We start from the raw sequence: 22,434 nt of genomic DNA on the forward strand, positions 1-22,434 counted from the left end.
TCACAGAGAAATAAAAATAAAAAGGTTAGCATACTGCTCAGCGTCAGAGTTCTGTGACAATATGCCAACAATGAGCAGGTGTGAATGTTGATCAGTGCAGTTTCTAGGATGTGATTAACTATAAATTATGTAAGAAACTGGTTTGTGCCAGGAAACAGATAAAATCTACTTGATCGTTACCTAAAAATGAAGTCAGTGGAAGCACAAAAACTGTAAGGAGCTATTTAAAAAGAAAACCATTTCCTATTGACGCATTTCAGCTGCTCAATCAAGCTTCTACAGCAGATACCTAGACCTTATCAGGTCCTGGTGATGTTTTTCATTTACCGTTTCACAGTTGTGTTAGGCTGTTCTGTTAATGACAACCTGATTTCATTAGAAAAATAAAAATAGAATAAATTATCAAAGTAAGATCTCTGAACTTTAAAGTGCTTACTGTTCAGTGGAAATGTGTTTTCACTGGGACAGTTATTGTGATCTCACAAGATGCGTATGTTTTCATCAAGTTTGAAATAATGAAAGAATTGCTTTTAGCGCACCAGTCACATTCAGCACCCTGAATCATCATTCATAAACAGTGCAGATGTGAGACCAAACTGGAACCTATAAAGCTCCTCACAAGCTGGAACAGGTCAGACATTTTACAATCACCAAGAGGAAATGAAGTCCAGTTTTAGTAATGCCCTCATTATCTTAAAGAGATTAAAGGTTAGTGGTCGTTTGACACAGTCACAAGGTTTAAATTATCAACTGATTCGCAGCTGCATTCAGAATGTTAGAGAGTTCAGCTCTTCAAGAGGATAAAAGACTAATTGCGCTAAAGATTTTCCAATAGTTAATCTCTGGACAAAGATATGCAAGACCAAATGTTTATATGGAACTAAAACATCCTGGAAAGAGTCTGACATATGAATAGTAAATGACTAAATCGACTGTAGATGGAGGGCTGAGATACCCGTTTGCATGTGTAAACATACAGTTCTGATGGAGGGAAAAGAGCAAGGCTAATAAAGTAAAAAGGTGGAGCCTAAAAAAATGTTTGGGAGTAGTACAGAGTTCAGAAACTGCCGTCACACTAAGTGTGACGTCACTTCAGAACGGAAATAATTATTGACCAATCACAGCAAGAAGGATAGAAAGAATGATAATACTTGTTTGTATATTTGTAATTATCAAATATATGCAACGTTGCTTACGGCCTGCCGTTCTCAACTTGAACGCCAATCGACTGAAACTTTAAAGGTGCAGTCAGAGGTACGGGCTCCTCTCTTGGGACTGGAAGAAGACAATCCACCTAAGATATCAACAACATTAAAACTTTAGAGGATTGTAGCTCCAAAGGTTTTCACGGTTGTGTGTGAAAAACCAAAGCAGGCCTACCTGGATTCCAATAGAGGAGAGCTTCCTCTTGGGTGCCGTTGGGGGCTGCTCTAGGCTGGCACCAGGGCTCACGGTGTCATTTTGGGACCGAGTAGATGTTGAGGTGGTGGTGGTCGCAACAGTGGTGGAGGAGAGGTCACGGGGGGCAGGAACCGGGGGCCCAGAGCCTGCAGCGAGTGCAGGGCTTACGACTGAGATGAGGGCTTTTGGAGGCTGGGTTCTCTTCAACAGGCTGCCTGTACGTATGCTACAGAGACTGTCGGATGAGTTGCTGCGCCCCGATTGGCTGTTGACCTCGCTGCCCCGGTCTTGTTGGTCAAGGTATGTGTCTTGGGCCGACTCAGTGCTGCTCTGCAACGTCACCGAGATGAGGGGCTTTGAGGCGGAGCGAGGTGGGACTGGAGGGGGAGCCTTCCTATTGCTGACTGTTCACAAGAGATAAGGGGGGGGGGGGAAAAGAAACCATAAATTAAAAGAAAAAAAAGCCCCACTTTTCTGTATTAATTTTTCTTTTATTAGTCTGATGTAATATTCAATTCTTAAATGTCATGTTTTCATTAGCTGTATGTGGAAAATTCTCATTAACAAAGATAAAATTTTGTACAAATCTGAGTGTAATCAATACATATAACGTGCTTCATTAAGTGACATTGAAATAAGGGAACATTCACTCATATTCAAATTTAGTGATTGGTTCTGCGCACCGTTTGGACATATGGAAGATATGAAGGGCCAAAAGTTAAAACCGTTACCATGTCAACTGAAAAACTAACCTATGCTTTGCCCGCATTACTGCATTTATGAAGCAGTACTGACTGCTACCTCTGTGCTTCCCTGAGATGAGTTTGTACCGATGGTTGATTCACTGACGTCAGTGTGTCTCTTGGGATCTTCTCTTACATGCCACTCCTTTATATGCTTTAAGCTCTAGGGAGTTTCTTCTGACTTTCCTGTTAATAGCCTTCTTTCATGAACACAGACACTCAGACAGAAATCTAAGACCTATGTGCATTAATTAAAAAAATAAAAATAAAAAAATTAGACATAATGGGTTTTGCGTCACCCACAGCATGAAAAGTTTTGCTCCAAAGTATAAATAGAATGAAAGGGAAGCTGGAAGCAGAGAAATTGGATTAAAAAAAACTGACAGACAACTAGATGTTACTTATCTATGCTTCAAAATAGAACAGAATTTTCAGGAAAACGTATATAAATTTCTCTACTATTTTGAAATGCAATTATGCTGTTTGATAATATAGAAATATTTTTAGACTTAGAAAAGAACAGAAAATATTGCGAATCAATTAAATTCAACTCAAAAATACTTCTTTTATGGAAAATGTAAACTTGATGTCATAATCCAGGTATCTTCAAAGAGTTGTGGTGGATGGTGATCTGTTGACATGCAAACAGATTAATTTCCAGGCAGCAGACATTATAACCTGTGTAACATGTCCTGCATGACAACATGTGTTCTTGGCAAGTACTGCTAATCCCCCTAGTGGGTTAGCAGGATAATGTCTCAAAACTACAGTCCACAATATGAACAGCATGTCTGTTAGGCAGAAGAGCACAGGCTAGCTACCTGAGCAAACAGCCTGACTAATTAATACACTCGTATACTAAAGATTATTCTATGAGAATATCAAACCAGAACACACCTGCTCAGTAACAGACCTCTCGCTCACTAGTCCCCTTTTTGAAGGGTCACTCAGTTTGATAGGATGACCTCTAGGCAGTCTTAGACATGAACCATACATTTATTCCATTTGATGATAGATGTATCATCAGGTATCTGATCTCCAGGATCTCAGTACATCCCCTCAGTACATCCCCTGGAGTACTGAACATCTCCAGGGGATGTTCAGTACTTTAGAGGGTTTATGTATTCGTCCCCCTGACTTATACTTTGCAATAACCTTTTTTCTGATTTCCTTGAAGGGTACATGTGTCTTCATACTGTAATGGTAGCCAGGAATACTGATTAACCAGTGAACGGCCCTTAAAGGCACAGGTGTCCTTTTACTACAATCATTTGAGATACAGCCACTCCACTCAGGTGATTTCCACTGACCTAATTATAAGACTAGCACCAGTTGGCTGGACCTCTGTTGAATTAGCCCAAGCACAAATATTCATTGTGATTGGGGGAAAAAATTAACTTTTATTTGTTTTTCTCTCTCATGAATAAAACAGCAGGGGTGGTGTTAGATGATGCAGAATTCTCTCCAGTCTTGTAACATTTAGGAGAATGGGAGACAAATGTCACCACATGTTGATTGTCAAAACATTACTAGAACATTAAAGAATCAAACCATACCACAACCATCTGGCAGAATACAGGTCTTAAAAAACACACGTAATGGATAAAATACTTGGTTTAAAATAGCTGACCAGGCAATTGAAATTACTTTTGCTAAAAGACTGAAAATTCTGAAGTAATTTTCTCCAGTAGTAGTTCCATCTAAATAGCAAACCAACACCCTATAATTCTCAGAGAACTGCACTTCCATCAGCAGCCAGTGACGCAAAGAACCAGTAAGGCCCTCATTAAATCCCACTAACATACACAAACACGACTCTGGAATCCAGGTCATGCAATTCAAGTACTGCAAGCTTCTCTGGTCTGCAGTCATAGTCTAGCCTCACAAAACTCCACTTCTCAAGGACACAAGATAACATTTATTCCAAATGAATGAGGCGTTTCATACAGAACTTAGAGCGCAGATTGATAACATTCCTCTTGTTGAAGAATGTGGCCGAGTAACTTTGAATGACTGTTACATTTGGTGTCTACAAGCACACACGTTATCAGGGAAACACACATCGGCTTCTGAAACCGTGGACCTCCATCAGCCTTTTAGTCTGCAAGACATCTCACCATTATTCATCAAGCTCAAACGCTGAGCAACTTATTGGGCGTGTAATATAATTCCCACCATTTAAATCAATATGATGCACTTACAGGCAGACATCAACAGCTACATCTAGGATATGACGGACATAAACATGACTTGCAGTTTTGTGTCAAAATGAATCTATAACCATTGGTTCTTGTTACAATTTATATTTTCAGGGGCCCAAATACTTTTTCAATTCATACATATTTCCACACGACCAAAATCAGCTTCATCAAATAAACAAAATGTGTCACATGTCAACTCTGATTCATAATACTCCAACTCCATAAACAGGTTAGGTCAGAGAGACATCAGATGACCATTAATGGACTTCTCACATCTACCTAACGCTTCAGTATGCATGCGATGCTTCCATTAATATATCTTTACTGAAAAAAAATAAATAAATAAATCGAATTACTTTAAATTGATATTTTAAAATGAAATTAAATCAGGCTCACATCTGAGTTTATTTAGATATGTTTTTTTTTCAATTAATAAAAAAACTAATTTGAGGTTTAAAAAAAACTGGACATGAGTTTCTATTCAAGCACCAAATTTAGTAATGCAGGTTCTTGTTGAAGTGACTCGGTAAAAATTTGAATGAGCCTAAAATATGAGAAGAGGTAGTAAGCCAGCCTCTTTCCACCATTTGTTTATTTTACTCTGCAGGCTGACAGGCCGTGGGAATCAGGTTAAAAGATTAAAACAGGGACACATTCAGACGGGAAGTACATTAAGGACAAAAGAGGCAGCATAAATATATTTTAGCCTTGTCTGACTCGTCAACTGCAGAAGTTTGCTTTAGAAATAAAATATTTCCAAAGGCTTTTGGCTCTAAAAGGATCTTAAACAACCAGAACAGATACAAAGTCTGATGAAAACATAATCCTATGGTGAAGACATGGAACAAAAGGTAGACTGAAATACGCTTCACTGCATTTATTCAAATTACTGGTCAGGATCAAATGATTGAATACAGGCAAAAAGACCTTTGATGGGACAAAGTTACACATCAATGCTTTTCCCAGCTGTCTTGAATACAGTGTTACCGTCATGCCTAGCTTTCATTAACTTGAGAAAAACCTCAGCTTAGTGGCACATTAATATAATGGTAAAGTTAATACACAGTAAACCTACGAGAGAGGCAGACAAAGACTTTATAACACAAGGACATCTAGAGCATTTAAACACATCTCACTTCTCCTTTTAATGTTTATTTTGCTTCAGATAGTCTGCATCACAAATCAGCTTCCCATAACAATTTACACAAAGTACTTGTGTTGTCTATTGAAAATAGCAAATCGATAACATTAAACATAATACTGAATTTATTCTGTATTCTTGTTTATACGTCAAATCCGAAAATTTATATGTACAATATCATCATAGCCTTCAACATTTTTTAATCAGTAGTCTGGTGCTTTTCTAAACAACAGCAATTTGACAATTTTATACAGATTTTGTTTGAATATTTAGTTAACATGATGCTGTGCCATTTTCATAATGAAAAAGAATAATTATAGGACCCTCTGAAATCTGTTATATAATTTACTTTTATTCAAGTTTCATAAATATAAAACTGCTGTGGTTCAGCAGAACAGTGAATGATTTTGCAGGGTGTTAAATAGCATTTTTTAATAAACACATTATGTGCAAAATAAACTAACCTTTAAAAATAAAATCTCCCTTTTAAAAATGCTTCAGAGTTGAATCCCACACCATGCTATGACAGAAAGCTGCAAAAAGTTAAATCTTGGGTTTTATACACCCGGGCCTTTATAAAAATGAAGATTTCCGCCACATCATCTTAAAAAATATCATGCACAAGAGAGAATTGTTTTAAACATGCCAAACCCATAGGGGGCAGTGTAAGGCACAGCTAAAACCTGTCAGCCAATCACAATCCTTGAAAACAATGACAACTTCCTGTTGGGGATGAAATATCACTAGGAGGTTCATTTGTTTCAATAGACAGAGAGGTTGAACTACTTTTAAATACAGTGTTAGAATATTAAGTTCATAAAACACAAGACAATGTCGGTTTGGAATTGTATCAAACCAAGTTTGTGGACGAACAGAATTGTACCTCTGTATAGGGGGGAATGGCTGGTGTAACACAGCTGACCTCCAAGCATTCATTCTCCATCGCAACTCTTTGTATTAAAGCAGCTGGTCTTGTAAAAAACAAACAAAAAGCTTCTGGACCGACAAAAAATTCAGTACCTCACTGATGGCAGCCACTTTTCCTCAACCAAACAATAACAATGACTACACAGACTGTGTGGACCTCTAAATTTCCCGTTTCAAATGTCCACACGCAAACACAAATAAGGAGACTTCTCAAATCTCCACTTTGGTCTTAGTTTTTATTAATCTTATTTTTTTTTTTCCATATTAAACAGTTTCTACATGTAGATAAACGGCCAAATCGCATTAAAATCTATATGGTTTCCCAGATATCCGGCTACATATGGATTAGGCCTTATACTTCCGTAATGATCAGGACCTCTGCACATTTTTATTTCTTTCATACGTCACAGAAATCTCAACTGAAGTACATGATAATCATACAAGTCCATGTTTTGTTTTATGTTAATTTATTAAGAATGTCTCATGCATAATCTCATGCCTTCTTGTATAATAACTGTGACATTTGTTTCTTAATTCAATAAATGTTTGCATCACAGCTAAAAGCTATATTTGGATGTAAAATGAACAGGCTGCCTGGAATTCTTGCACATGCCATTAGTACTGGAAAAGGATGACTCCTTCCTGTACACGGCTAATGGCATGATGCTCATCACTAAGACATCTGCAGTTGAAACTACAGTTGGTTTGCCCATTCAGTCTAAAGATTACCTCATCAATGAGTCTGGGAGGAAGAGGGTGTAAAACTGTGGAGGATGACTCACAGTCTATCCATGGTAATACACCGGTAGGCTCTGGATTAACATGAACACACCCTGTAACCACAACAAAGCTCCAAATCTGATTTCATGACATCTCGAGTATTTTTAGCACGTCTCCGCAAATGTAAAATAATCTTTTTCCAGTGTGGATGTGGAGATTTGATGCACACACCAACTTGTTTAGGGTGATTGTCCTTAAAAGCCCCCTGAAGAGTCTGAACAGCTAAATTGCACTACAGTACAGTAATCAGATGAATTATCGATTGTGTTCCTATAAACTGACTAGAATGTAGTTGCTACATGAAAATGGCACACGTCTCTAAACAATAGATGCACAAATCGATCATTCAGAGACCAGAATCGGACAATTTCCCCTTGAATGGCTGTGAGAAAAATGAGTCAAATCTAAAAACTCAAACCTACTACTTACTACCTGTGTCAAAGAGCATAGATAAAAAATAATAATAATAATCCTCTTAAATGTTATAGTATTTAGGGGAGGAGGGAAATAATCAACATCAGAAAAAGTATCGTAGCACATACTTCAAAAGAAAATAATTGGCACTGGCCTGGGAAAGCATAATCAGTGAATCTTTACTGTAAACCCAAAGACACTCAACTGGTGTCAGCAGCTGAATTAATAAACTAAATGTTTATGCTCAAATTAGTCATTGCATCTACTCACTCTACAGATGTCATGTAAAATTGATAAATACTTATGTCTATTTTTGATTTATAAGCCCTCATGGAGTCTAAAACAGAACTTTACTTGCCAAGTGAAAATAAAATGAAGTACAATGGCTTTCGGACTTTGAACAGAGATTGATGAATACAGCCAAATGTAGCCGTGGCTTCTTTCGTGTCATTGGAAACATCACCGTCATATAATTACACCAAACGTATCGGAAAAGAGGAGATCTACTTAATCTAAGATCTATTCTTAACTCAAAAAGGAAAAAAGTTGGAAGGAAACGAATATCCAGTAAAATAACCCTGAAGCGGTTTCCTGTTATTCCGGATATTTTTTTCCCCGTTACTTTGGATGATAGTTCGGTCGTAATTGAACAGCTTTGAATAAAGATAGTTCATTTCCTCAAACTAAACCAGGTAGTGCAGTGTGCCTGCTATAATCAAAGGATTGATTATTAATTTCCCTGGATGACTGCCGTGTTCATACCCGGACAGTTCACACGATAGCTCCGCCGGTTAGCTTCCACTGTTAGCCGAGAGATGCTCGCCGCAGCGTGCTACCCACACCGGGCATTTAACGGTGTAATGGCCCGAGGCATTATGTGATATGATACGGGCGTGGAAACCACAAAGAGAAGGCTTTAGTCTCACTGCCATTACTCTTGCCAGTAGCAGCCACATTACTGCCTCTCAGCCTCGCCTGCCGCACACAAACGATCCTAGTTTTTTTTCTAATCCTAACCGCTTTCTTCATCCACAGTAGCTAGCTACCAACACCATCAACGTTAGCACGGGTTAGCTTGCTGTTGCTAGACAGTCGACAACAAGTAACAGTCCGAACAGTAACGGTTAGTAGTGATAAATTACATAAAACCTTACTGTGCTGTTGGTAGCTCTGAAATCCTTAGTTTCTGTTCATTCATCTGCAGCAGACAGACGGTAGACGGTGCCCCGCTGTTGGATACACAACGACGGTGTAAAGAAAAGATTTGTGGTGCACGCCCTTAAAGCCGACGATTGGAGTCTACGCTGTTAGTGGCTGATGTCCGACAACGATTGGATAGAGACGAAGCTCGAGGTTATCGAAGATGAAGGCGATTGGCTTACGCGTCAGCGTCACGTTGTGTGTGAGCTTGTTAAGGGTAGGTGCGTTGCATTTCGAGAGCGACGCCGCGGGAACTGAATCCAGTCTAGACGCAAGAAAAACAACCTCGGATCCAGTCTATTGTGGTCTATTGTTACCTCGGACAACAAAACAACTCTTGATTTCAGTCATTTCTATTGTATTGTATCAAAAATATATAAATAAACATATAAACATGGGAGTCGTTGCAAAAGATGAACTGTGAAAACCATTCCTGGTTACAGCAAAACCAAGTAATCTATAATCTGAAAAACGTAAAAATATTTTTTCAACCTTTATTATTTGAATTATAAAATCAGAAATATTTTAATAAATATTTCTTGTATATTTCTTGTACATTATCTTAATATCATGACGATAACATGCATGATGGTTCATCCTGGTCATCTTTCACATAGGGTTCAATATCAGGGTCATATTTCTCCTCTCACTTGTTAGCTTCCTTCTTCCACTTGATATGTCAGGCTGATGGACGTTGATGAATGAAACCCTTTATGGATGGTGAGCAGCTTCCTTGTCTTGGTAGAGGTGGATTTGATCTCTTTTTGGCAGAATATTATTCTAACAGGGTATCTGATGACTGACATGGTGGTCTGTGTGTGTGCGTGCGTGCGTGCGTGCGTGCGTGCGTGCGTGTGCGTGTGTCCTTTCAGTAGATTTTTTTTAGAATCTGCCTTACATGCTGAATTTCTTGCAGGTCCACCAGTGTGTCTATTCACCTGTGGGATCTTGAACATCTGGTATATTTAATTCTAGTCATTCAACCCTTTCTGTTATAATCATCTTAGCTGCCTTAGATAACATTTGACCAACTCGAATTGATGTTTCTGTGTCCAAGGTGAATGCCATAGTTAGGTGAGCCAGTTTGTCGGATGCGATGCTCATTCTTGGCATACAGCTTGATGTGATTCATAGGGTGAAGTTGTCAACACTGCTGCTCCCAGTTGGTATAATTCTCAACTGACGTCAACAAGTAGATCTTCATAACTCCAGCAGACTTTCAGAAGGTGCTGTGTTAGTTAGCTTTGGTAAAGGGCCATGTTGATTCAGTCATGATCTTATATGTCAGCTGTGAGGAACCACTCAGATGGTGGTGTACAGAAATGTATACAAATAGATGTCATGACTGAGAGCTGCCACAACTTTCTTTTAGGAAAACCAATATTGACTTCAGATACATTGCAACTTTTTTTTTTTACATTCTTTTACTATAAGCTTTATTATTTAAGGAAGTTGAACCCTCATTCTATCATGCAGCTTAACACCAATTTATTAAATAATTTGCATTGTGCATGTATGCAATTACTGTGTAAATTGCCAACTGGGATCACACACGAGAAGCCTGCTTTTTTCTTAACACAGGACTGATACACTTAAAGGTCCTCCTCCAAGTGGTACTCACTTGTGTTGGAGCTGTAGCTGTAGCCTACAGCAGTGGGCGGTGGTGTCTCTGAGTCCACTGAAGCCGTGTCTTCATCCTGGGAGCAGCCCGCCTGGATTGCCCGCAGGTAACTGTGACTGCGAGAACGGAAGCACGTGGGAGCAGGCAGATCCAGAGCCTCAACTGCCTTTGATTCCCCCTCACAGTATGGTAACGAGTGTCCACAGCCCTGAGCGAATACCTGAAAAAACGTGTGCAGACTGACGCACTGAGGGCAGAGAGCAAACTGACAACCATACATAGGCAGATTTATGCTCACATGGGGGTGGAGATGGGGACTGGAGGTCCCCAATCTAACATAAAGATAAGTAGCTGAAAAAAGGTTTTCATATAAGTTAAGAATAGGTGAAGCAGAATCTTTACATTTTGCAGAAAAATCTTAATATTTGTTGTTAAAGTTCACTATTTTGCTGGATGTAATTGTATGTGGGTAAAATAAATGAGTGATTCTGAGTGTATGACTTGAGTCACCCACACTGAGCACAAAAAATAAGTCTGAGTTTAAAATAAAACCGAAGGAGAAGGAAAATATTATAAAAATAACGTAGTGTTTAAAGTATTTCCTATTTCTAACTGTTAGTACTTAGGGTAATCTTGCTGTAGTCTGCATTATGTCATTTAAACTGTCACAGATTTAAAACGTAACGGGATAGTACAGACTTTTTAAAAAGAGGCTTTTTTAAAAGGTTATAATCAGTTAATTTCTTAGTGGCAGCAGATAATTCTCTTAGCATATTTATTTAGTAGTTAGCTGAGCCTGAAGCTAATAGCTAGCCTCAATAGGGCCAAGACCAAGGAAGGCTTCTCCTTCCTAAAATAACTTCTATTTAAAAATGTACCATTAGGGTCAATGGACTTAATTTTATTTTATCCTTTAAACTGTCGTCACATTTGTTTGGATTTTGAGTATTATTTTCAAAGGAAATGAACGTAGAAGGCGGTGCTGCATAGATTACCTTCCTATGTCAAGGACATACTGAGAATGAAACAAGTTAAGGATTTCCAGGCAAAGTAGCAGTTTTATAAAAAAAATAATAAATAAAGCAGTGTAAAGACAGAAAATAATCAGAATGGTTTTTGGTAAACACTGTATTGTTGATTATTACGCTGTCTTATTTTTATAACAGTGAGCTACTCGGACCAGAAATGCTTTACATGTTCTGTTCTTAGTATGTTCTACACAGAAAGATAAATGTTGACGCATTGGCACCTACTTCCACTCCCCATGTAAATAATTTTTAGAATCTCTGTAAAAGAAAAAAATAACAAAAAGAGAAAAAAAAAGCAATAACCTCCAATTCAAAGTGGCAGTGGTTTAAAAGTTAGTAACATACTCGTATGAAACACAGTGACATTTTTAGATCAGAGTTAAGATGGTAGAAGTCTGCTTTATTTATTGGCTTTCCTAACACTAGCCAGCTAATCTGGAGGTGTGCAACATGAATGACATAATGAGATTTATCTGTGTGAGGAAAGATGTCTGCTTATCACCTTCGCTTTAATATACTCTCTCTTATAGAGAAATAGTCATTTTGTTGTTGGTAAGGTTAGAGATTAAATAAAATCATGATTTCGTTTCATGATCTCCTAAAAATAGCTTTTCTTTCATTGTGAGAACAAGTTGAGATATCTGGAGCTATGCTAAGGCTTTAGAAATATCCTTTTGTCTATGCAAAGAATTTCAGTAACATAAATGAATAACTTGTAGGATTTATTTGGAGGGGGATAATAAAATCCCTAATAACATTTGACTTCACATTTATTCAGATGTATATAAGAGAATAACATAGTATGACTGACTTTACCTTCATCTCAGGATAACCTGATTCTTTCAATCATCACCTGGTTTATGCAAAACATGTCCAAATATAGCAACATCTTTGCTTCTCTGTAGTTCTATTTTTGCTTCAACTGATCATAGTAGGTGGTTCAGCATTCAAGCCAAATTCTGGATGAAGTTGTCCACTTATCCAGGTAATATATTTTAACAATCTGCAAATGTTCTTTGCGCACTTTTATTATTGGGCATATTCAAAAACCACTGGTTGTTTGAACACTAATGTTTAACTGAAACAATATTCATACATCTCGAATGTTTGTACATTTTGTCACATTACAATCTTGTATAATATTTATATTTTATGCACTAGAACAACACAAAGTATTGCAAACATTTTAAGTGAAACATTTTAAGTAAAACTTGAGGTTTTACATTTTGAATCTGAAAAGTGTGGCTTGTATTTCCACCTTCCCTCCTAAGTCCCTCCTAATGTCGCCGTTGCTGATGCAATTCTTTTTCAACAGCTTTTCTTTGCAAAATTGCTATAGTTAGAATGTATAGACAGTCTACCGATATTCATTTTCAACTGTTTTCACATATTCTCAATTTGATTTCAACCTGTACTTGGACTAGGCCATTGTGACACAAGAATATGCTATGATCTCGACCACTGTGTTGTAGCTATGACTGCATGTTTGGTGTTGGCATCTTTCTGAAAAGTGAACCTCTAACCAGTCTCATATGTTTGCAGCCACTAACAAGTTTTACCACTGTTGATTTTTGCATAATCTTCAACCAATACGCCATGTCTCTTCTAAAAAAAACCCCAAAACAATCCACAGATTGGTGTCAACACCATGTCTCATGGAATAGTGCTTTCAGAGGGATGTGCATTGTTAGTTTTCTGCCACTAGGAATGCACGATATATCGACATATATTAATCAATTGGTATCTGTCTGATATTAAGAAGTCATTTATTTTTATTATGTTGCTGTTTGAGTATGTGTTTCGGGACAGAGGGCGGTGGAGGGCGGTGGGATATTTAACTGAAACAGAGAAGCGATGTCAGTGATGTCTGTTTTTCAGGGTGTCAAAAGACAAATAAATGTAACAATACCGGTACTTATTGGATGTTTGCCATTACAACAATATTAATATCAGATACTGATACCAGCCCAGTTTTTTGTATCAGTGCATCCCTGTTCACTACTTTCTATGGGTGTGAATCATTTTGCAAGAGATTATATATGTCAGCCCTCATTTTACATAGCCGGTTTAAATGTGAACTTATGTGAAAACAATTACGCACAGACCTTTTACCTTTTAAGTATGTAGTAAGGAAAGAAAAAATAATCCCAAATAAAAGAGAGTGCAACACATTTATTCAGATTGTAGACCTACCTGAGTGCCCAAGCCTCTGCCCAGGGTGCCGGAGCATTGGCTGAAATCACTGTTCCTGTAGCGAGGAGGAGCCTCCACAGGGCTAACCAGGCAGTCCAAGTTATCAAGGCTTCGATTAGTAGGCAGCTCTTTGAGGGACGGCAGGGAGCTGTGGGTCAGGAATTTGATTATTAGCCTCTCGTGAGTCTGAGAGTGGAACAAGTGTGTTTAATTGTGTTTAATTGATGATTTTCTGGGGATATTTTAAACCAGACTCTTAAATAAAATTCCCTGTGGTGTTGAAAGATTAAATACTGCTGAAATGTGTGGATGGTGATATATACTAGCATGTAAAAAGCAGCACAGAGGAAACAGCAATTTATAAGCAAATCTGTCAAAAAAGGTTTGTTAAGCAGTCTTTTTCATTGGCTTGGAAATCAATTTCCTCTGTTCTGGCTTACAAGACTGGTTGGTGCTGTTAGTGGCAATGTGTGCACTAAGCAACAGCACATGCTGAAGGGATTTGCATGAAGCTAATTTCCATGTTTTTACATCAAGGTCTTGAGGAAGCAAGTTTAAAAGTCAAGTGCAAACATGTGGTTCAGGGTAGCCTGCAAGGTGAAAGATGGTACTGGGGCATCAAGGGCCAAAAATGCCACAATAAAACAAACAAAAAAAAAGAAGACGTTTAAAAAAAAAAAACATAGACAACACTCAAAAAAAAAGAAGAAGAAGAAATGCATAAGAATTATTTAAATGTGGATTTTCTATTTATTATGTTTTCAAATTAATGTTATTTATATTTTCAAATGATTATTTCAAATATAAATATATATTTGAAAATGTTTTTTTTTCTACAGTTAAAAATAATAAATTAGTAGTAAAGTAATGAAAATAGTTTTGGTTTTATTTTTTCATTCATGCTTAGATTATTATACATTTAAATAATAGTTTTTTTTCAATTTATGTTCATCTTATGTAATATCTCTTTTTTAAAATATTTATTTAACAAACATTTAGGTAATCAGTTTATACTGGATGATTGTGTCATGGAACACACACACATATATATATAAAAATAACTCAGAAAGGTTGTTTGTATGTCTTTTTAAGTAAATAGACGCATGTTTTACCAGATTATGTTTCAATATTTATGTATGCTTGTGCTTATTTATTGCACTGTGGCACTTTTGGCCCTCTACTGAGGCACTAAGGAAAAAATATTAGGCAAGTGAGGGCAAAAAACAGGTGGTGGGTAGTAGAGGGAGGGCAGGTGAGGGTGAAAGGAACGCCACACTGCCTGCCTGTGGATCACACTGACCTCAGATGCTGCATAGAGCATGCACTCTGCAGAGGAGACCACAGAAAATCCTCCCGCATGAGAGCGTAGCAGCGAGACCTGTCCATGTGGGTGTAGGAGTAGAGCACACGGTAAAATTTACCTCCTGTTGCTTTTTTGCACCAATTACAGAGCGATACTATTTGTCTGTTCCCATACGCTCTAATTAAATCGCAGCTCCACCTTCATGCACAGAGTCTGTAACTAGTTTAAATAAACACCTTGACTGTACAATGGGATGGTTGTTTGTGAAGGGATGCTGCCACCTGCTGTTTACCTTTGAGGAAACAATGTTCACAAAACAATTTGCTGGTAAAATTATGTTTAAAGAAAAAAAAACTAAAGACTAAAGCAAAACGATAAGCATGGTAGCCAAAGCCAGAATTTCAGTGTGACCTATTTGAAGTTGCTCACTTGCGAGGTGGTGGTGGCGGCTGCTGTTCACTCAGGGAGGACTGGGTGGCCTTCAGGTAGCTCTGGCGACGTGCTGCTGATTTCGGAGAAGGTTTGGGGCTTCCCTCAGATTCCTCACTGTCTTCTGGGTCTCCCATGGCTTTAACATAGCTGCCGCTGCGCATCCTCCTGCACGGGATCTCCGTTCCCTTGGTTCTTCCATGACCCACATTTCCGGTCCAGTCCTCCAGAGGAACCTATATAACAAATACTTTCATGTTTTCCTCATTTTTAGCTAAGTGTATACTTCTCTCTTTTTTTCCTGATAGTGTTAGCAACATTCATCTCCAACTTTCTCCAAGTGAATAAATGTTACTTTTATTCACTTGGATAAAAGGTTTCAGGATATGTAGCTGAAACCTGCAAATTGTTTTAAAATTTCTAACAAAACATTATGAACAATGAACTTACTAGAGAACTGAAGTTTGTAGTTGTAACTGGACAAAACATGGAAAAGTTTAGGGAGCAGGGTATATAATTTCTCAGTAAATTGGAAAACTCCTACCTGTAGAAACTGTTGTGCCAGGTCCTGGTGACATGATTTTGTCTTAAGCAGAGTCCTGTTGACAGTAGCAGAGCCTTTCTGCAACACTTGCCTGGCCTGGTTCAGAGTGAGCGTGGACCAGGTGCCCCTTTTCACCGCCATGTCATCCTTGCTCCCCCTGTTTCTTGGCTCCTCTTCCTTGGCTCCGACCTGCATCGCAGGGCATGCCAGGAACTTGAGGTCGCTGCTGCTTTTTGAGGTTTTTAGAGAATGTGCAGAAATTGTGTTATAGCCCTGTGGAATATGTCTGAGAGCAGTCTGGCTATCTGACACCGCTCTGCCAAGAGTCATCATACTCAGTGGGTTGCGGTAACCTACAGCGATAGTGCCAGCTTTGGTAGTGTCAGTGTCCAGAGCGTCATCTGAGCCCCAAAGGCCTAGTGTATTAGGTCTAGGTCTCTGTTTTGATCCCTCAGTCTTAGCCCTGTCTTTACTCTTACTCCTGCGGCTTGGTCTGCCACCTTCCTCGCCACCTCCTGTTGAATTTAGGCTGCCTTTCAGCCCCGAGTTCTCTAAAGACTGGGATTTGGCGAACAATTTCTGCACGGAGTGCATGATGTGGCGGATCCGACCGGGGCTCTCACTGCGCTGCTTAGACATTCGTCCTCTGTGAAACTGTAGAGTGCTGAAGCCATCTCGCTGCAGGGGCAGGTGCCTCTCAAGCTGATCCAAAAGACTCGAGGGCAATCGGTTCATCTTAGCTGCTGCAGCAGAGGATATGGTGGCAGATCCACTGGTGATCATGGGAGCACCAGTCAAACCAAGGCCCAGTCCCATACCCATTGACAACGAGGTGGACAGAGCAGCAGCCCTGCCCCCCTGCCCGACTCCACCGCCGGGGATGCAGCTCTGGGGGCAATCGAGCTGATCAGCCTGGGGGGTAAAATGCAGGCGAGGGAAGGTGCTGCTGTTGGGAACCTGGCTGAAAGGCAGCAGACAGTCAGGGGTCAAAGAGGTGGGGCTGGTGGGAGTGTAGTGATGGAGATGTGGGTCCAAAGTGCCATAGTGGTTTATTGTAGGACTCAACAGAAAGGAGCTGTGAGGATCATTCGTCAGGGGGCACAGAGGCTTCTGAGCGCACCCCGCTGGTTCACACGAGTCAGACAGGTGGCGGCTGCGGCTGGCTCCTAACCCTTTCATGGTGGCCAAGATGTCGAGCTCAGAACATGTCTCCAATCAGTCTGGGTCCAATGATGGGCTTCACCTGCAATTAGAAAAAATGGAAAGCAAAAAGAAATTATGAAATGAACTGAAAATGATTGTTTAGTATCACACTTGTACTGAGCTAAATTAGCAAAACTTGTGATCATTCCAGCTATCCATTTATTTTCCAGGTTAACCAATTTGCTGTTCTCCCTTTTTTTAATTAATTATGCATGAACAACGGTTAAAGAGCCACTTGTTTACGATCTTTGAACTGCAGAAAAGACTTTTACTCCTAAAGCTTAAATGAGTGAGAGTCCAATTAGAAGTTTTTAATTTTCAGATAAGTAAATAGGGTAAAACAACTAAAGAAGTAATTTATAATCTCTGCAGCACGGGACTTTTTACAGTATTACAAAGCCTGTTTCCTCTTAATCAAGTTTCAACAAACAGTGCACTGAGTTGTTTTAATAAAACTAAACAGCAGGTGGGGCAATAGTAGCAGTTACACAAAAAATAGTTTAAGAAAAAAAACATTTATGTTTCAACTAAAAAAAAGAGTAATGTTTAGGAAATCTATATTAGTAAACAGCACAGCACTAAAATAAATGGGTGCAGAGAAAAAGAACAAATAGATGTCCTTTGAATATGTCTATTCAATCATCTTGTGTTTCAGCTGGGTTTTAATTATACATGTTTAATAAAATTTAACTTTTATCTGGTGTTTTTTAAAAATATTTTACTTTGATTCACAAATTAATTATCTCTTTGTAAAATATGTCATAAAGAATTTCACTTATTTTAAAATTTTCTTTTATGTTAAAACATTTTCAAATGTAACAGGTTTGGCCTAATCGTATAGTGTTTCAGTTTCCGTTTTAGTCCACCAACTATTCACTGCAACCAAAAGTCTTCCAAATTACTACAAAAATGAGATCTTCAGCTACATTTTTATGGTGTTTATTAAATTTGGACTTCCTCAGATAAAGCAATGATGGGCTTATGCAGCTTAACGTTATGGAAGTCATCGGCTCTTCTGCAAAACTTATGAAACTTCAAGAGCTAATGCTAAAATCAAGACAGCTGTTTAATTTTAAGCTTTTCATGAACTTTAAATAAAAAAGAGACATATTATTGTCCCCAGTTCTGCAGGAAAACAAACAGACTTAAGTCTTCCAAGTCCCATAGTAAGGCCTATTCTACAAAAAAAAAAACCTTAATTGTAAAAAATATCAGAAATATTAGGGATTAAAACATGTATCTGAAATACCAAGAAAGAACTGAAACTACAGTTCCATAACAGCTTTTTCAGTTATGAAAGCTAAAAAAAAAAGCAAGGAATGCTGGATAATATGCAATTTGCTCACAAAGCTCATTTTATCCTGATAGCCTCAGAACTTCATTTGGATATCTAGAATTAAACATTTGTGGTTCTTTTTACTGTAAAAAATCAGCATCTCTTTTTCCACTAATTTTATTAAAACCTCTGCCTGTACTGCACATTCATGTTTTATTAAAGAAAAAGGCACTTCTGGCAAAATTAGACCTCACAAAGATCTCACATTACATAAAAATCGCAAATGTATGTTAAATATAGTTGTAATAAACGTTTAATACATTCCGCTGCACCATTTCTTTTTTGTCACCTGAGTGATGTGTACTTAAAACTTAAATTTAACGTCTTTGCTTTTGGTCACAATCTGCTTTATTCCACCACTAATCACATGGGAGAAAAACTGGAGTTATTATTCTCAGCAAACAGCACAGCTTTCTCTGTTTATGGTATGAACTGGTCCAGCCAGACAGCCACAATCTCTGTATAAAACATCATGGTGATGTATAGCTTTGAGGTGTAGCACTGACAATGCACAGAACTTTTTATGACTCATACATGTAAATGAGATTAATATTTAAGAGCTGCTATTTGTTCCAGGGAATTGGACCCTCATTTCCACAAATCTTATTTTGTGTCCTCCTAAAACCACTTACTGCAGCATTTACGGTATTTTGATTCTTTCCTTTAATACCCAGAGGATAAAACAGGACAACTTAGATACAGGATAAAAAAATATACATATATATTCTGCTTTAATTATCACATCAACTGGGAAAAGTATGCACTGTTTTCTGTTTGAATTGAGTAATTTATCTAAATCCTGAATTATTTTCTGTCACCACTCATTGCCCTTGTATTTTTAGTGGCATTTATGGTTAAAAAGGGAGGTTAAAAAAACCCCTTAAAATTAGAGAGATATTGACAAACAGGCCAGAACTTGAATCATGTGATTTTACACGTGACTTGCCCTGCTTCATAGTCGCTCCATATGATCACTAAAAAAAACAGTCAATCTGTTTTCAATCACTGAACATAACACAGATGAGCATTATCAGGTCATACAGACAGCAGCGCTACTCTGAGTATAAGATGCTACTGAAGGAGGAAGATTTATAGCTATTTTCAGTAACAAGAAGCACAAAATATAAAGGGAGCTTCAGGAAATGATGGAGGGCTTTTGGAGAGGCCTGCCAGCCATCATGCCTTCAATTTCCATATTACAGAAAGCCAAACTTTTCACACTCTTTCTGGTTTAATTAGTGACGTTTCTCATGGATTTAACTTGACATGAGTATCTAGGGTCTTTACATGACTACCCTTTTCCCTCAGACATAAATATGTGACACAAAGGTGAATATTTTATTAATAGATTCTTCAAAGTAAGAAAAAAAAGTGAGCATTCCTTTCAAAATAAGATGTATATTGATTTTAATAAGTTATGAAATTGCTACATAATTAGCTACTTGCCCAAATGTCTATGTATTTACAATGAGAGTCCTGATTTAAACATTTAAACCAACTGGAAATGTGACAAACAAAGCCTGATGAAGACCCGCGTTGGTCTTGGCACCATGCACAGTGAGTAGGAGGGTAAAGCTCACTGTCAGAGAGAGAACTGGAGCTAACTTTTCAAAATTAGATCATGCGAGTAATATTTCACATGTATTTAACAAGGATTATCGGCAATTACCAGTAGGTTCCCAAATTATTTTTATTTCTGTTACCGTATTAAGCATAATGATGCTTGAGGTAGAGGAGTTGGCAACACTTTACCAAAGTGAGCAGGACTAGCACTGAATGAAAAACAGGTACAAAACGTGAGTGGGAAAACTGACACTTTAAGGTGAGTCTCTACAACCGGTTGGCACGTTGTCAAAGCTGACTTTGAGCAGACGGTAAATTACACCGAGGTTATGAAAACTTACATTTCACGCAGCAGAAATTCATGCTGGATTAAATTCAGCCTAACAGATGCTGTCTGTATCTGAGTGGAATGACTCACCGATCAGTCAATGGTGAGAGCCCTCTCCCACAGCAAGCATGAAATCTTGCCTGGGAGCTGAACGTGGAATGTTAACTCCGCACATTTTCATTCCAGTGTGTTGCTTTGCCACTTCTTGCAGCTCTCTGACCTCCCATACAATCTAAAGTGTGAGAGCAGCCACTTATCTGAGTCAGTGCTCCTGGTCGCTCACCAGCAGAGTGCTGACAAATACACCAGCGCTTTACGACGGCACAGCCTGCCGCAATTCATCCACCCAGGCTGACTGCAGCCCAACATGTTCGCATCCTGTAGGCACCACTGCTGACAAACTGACACACACCTACACAGTGACACACCAACACACACTGACACACACGTAGATGTGTTAAGCTGCTCACCCACCCATCTCCCGCACAAATGAAACTCTGACAAGTGTTGAGCATCGCAGGGGCAAAGATGAAAAAGGAATAACGTTCACAGTTCATGTCATTCCATCAAAGGTTCAGTGCATCTATGTCTACGTGTGTGATGGAGGCCAGCGGGCTAATGCATAATTACAGGGTGGGCGCAGGTAATGTTAGCAAATACAGCATGTATCCATGGAGGTTTGTGGATTCATAGAATCACAGGAGTCGCTTTGACAAGTAGAATTGTGTGTGTATTCCCGCATGTGCTCTGAAAGTGACACATTAATTGCATTTGTGGCTAAGATGCCTGAGATTTTACAGTTCTTTCAGGTATTAAATGATGTAATAATCCCAAAGTGAGAAGGACACACTGGGAATTTACAATCAAAATAGAGGCTGCGGTTTGTCTGTGACAATTATTACATCCAATTTGATGTATGATGTTTGCAAAAGAATCAGAATATATCTATATGTGTAGGAAGGTTAAAATAACGTAGTACTATCTCCCATGTTTAAATGTCATTTGTACATCGTTGTGTCATTTACTTTGCTTTTTGTATCATTCGTCAAAACAGGTAAAGGAATACGCAAAAATGGAGAAAAAAAATCATCCACACACTTACCGGAAGGATAAAAAAGACTTTTACAGTTAAGTATGTAACTTTCATTGCCTGTTCCCTTAATGCATTTAGGTGAAGTTTTGTCAAGGTCCAAAATGCAAAATTTGGTTGCTTTTTGATGACTGCATTGAAAGACTATTTAAAACTCATAAAGACAAGCAGGACCTCAGTGGAAATGTATCAGCTGAGACTCAGAGAGCAACTGCACTAAAATCTGTTTCCTGCTCAGGCATAAAACCTGGTTACTCTGGATGTAAAGTTTAGATACACTAAATGAACCCCTTATGCTAATGAGCTGCACTTCCCGCTTTGCAGAATGTACTGAAAATAATTCTGCGTTCTTCTATTTCCTGGCCTTTTGGGAAAACAAAAAATAATCCTGCAAAAATGACACAGACAAATGACTGGCAATTAAGTTGCTATCTTTTTTTTTTTTTTTTTTTTTTTGCAAAAGGCTTTTTGTGCATATAGAGGAGCCTCTGGCCAGCTAACACATTTAAGTGCAATAATCTCCCGTTTTTTATGTCTATTTAATGTCAAATAATTCCTGAGGGGAATATCTAGCCACTAAACGCTCCACCGTAGAGACCAGCTGGTCGCTAACTGTGTGTTTGATGCCGAGTATGTAATGCAAAACAGGCTCAGAGTACTTTTTTTTTTTATTACTGTAAACAGCTGCGTGCTGCAGAGGAAAACAACAACACAAAATTATGAGCAGTGAGTTTGATCTGAAGGGAGCTGCAGAGAGGGGTAATGATTCTCTGCGGCTTCATTACTACCAGTGGCTCATTCACATTAACCACAATGATTCAGATTAGTATGCAGAAATATTGACTGGAGTTGCTTTAAATACCAAGGGACAAAAACACCCCTACACCACAGTTACATAAATGTAGGAGACAAGCAAAAAGTAATAAAGGCAGCAGTTAACTCAGTGTGACTACATCAACAAAAAGAAAAAAGTAAGACGAATTAACTGA

At 38.4% G+C, this 22,434-nt stretch overlaps 1 protein-coding gene across 7 annotated transcripts in view; it reads right to left on the minus strand.

Moving 5' to 3' along the window:
• Positions 1-22,434, minus strand: part of dlgap4a (discs, large (Drosophila) homolog-associated protein 4a) — a 97,266-nt gene that overhangs the window by 5,989 nt on the left and 68,843 nt on the right. For 5 of the 7 annotated variants that reach the window (XM_016675718.1, XM_016675719.1, XM_016675722.1 and 2 more), the window contains 7 exons: positions 15,926-17,168; positions 15,382-15,617; positions 14,950-15,027; positions 13,650-13,797; positions 10,429-10,648; positions 1,381-1,805; positions 1,197-1,294 (listed from right to left, as the gene is read on the minus strand). In XM_016675718.1, coding sequence (XP_016531204.1) covers positions 1,197-1,294; positions 1,381-1,805; positions 10,429-10,648; positions 13,650-13,797; positions 14,950-15,027; positions 15,382-15,617; positions 15,926-17,104 — 2,384 coding nt within the window. In that variant the 5' untranslated portion in view covers positions 17,105-17,168. The remainder of the gene's footprint in view (positions 1-1,196; positions 1,295-1,380; positions 1,806-10,428; positions 10,649-13,649; positions 13,798-14,949; positions 15,028-15,381; positions 15,618-15,925; positions 17,169-22,434) is intronic. The other 2 variants (XM_016675724.1, XM_016675723.1) reach the window with 1 other exon arrangement.

Source organism: Poecilia formosa, unplaced genomic scaffold (assembly GCF_000485575.1).
Source record: "Poecilia formosa unplaced genomic scaffold, Poecilia_formosa-5.1.2 Scaffold120, whole genome shotgun sequence".
NCBI classification, from domain to species: Eukaryota; Metazoa; Chordata; class Actinopteri; order Cyprinodontiformes; family Poeciliidae; genus Poecilia; species Poecilia formosa.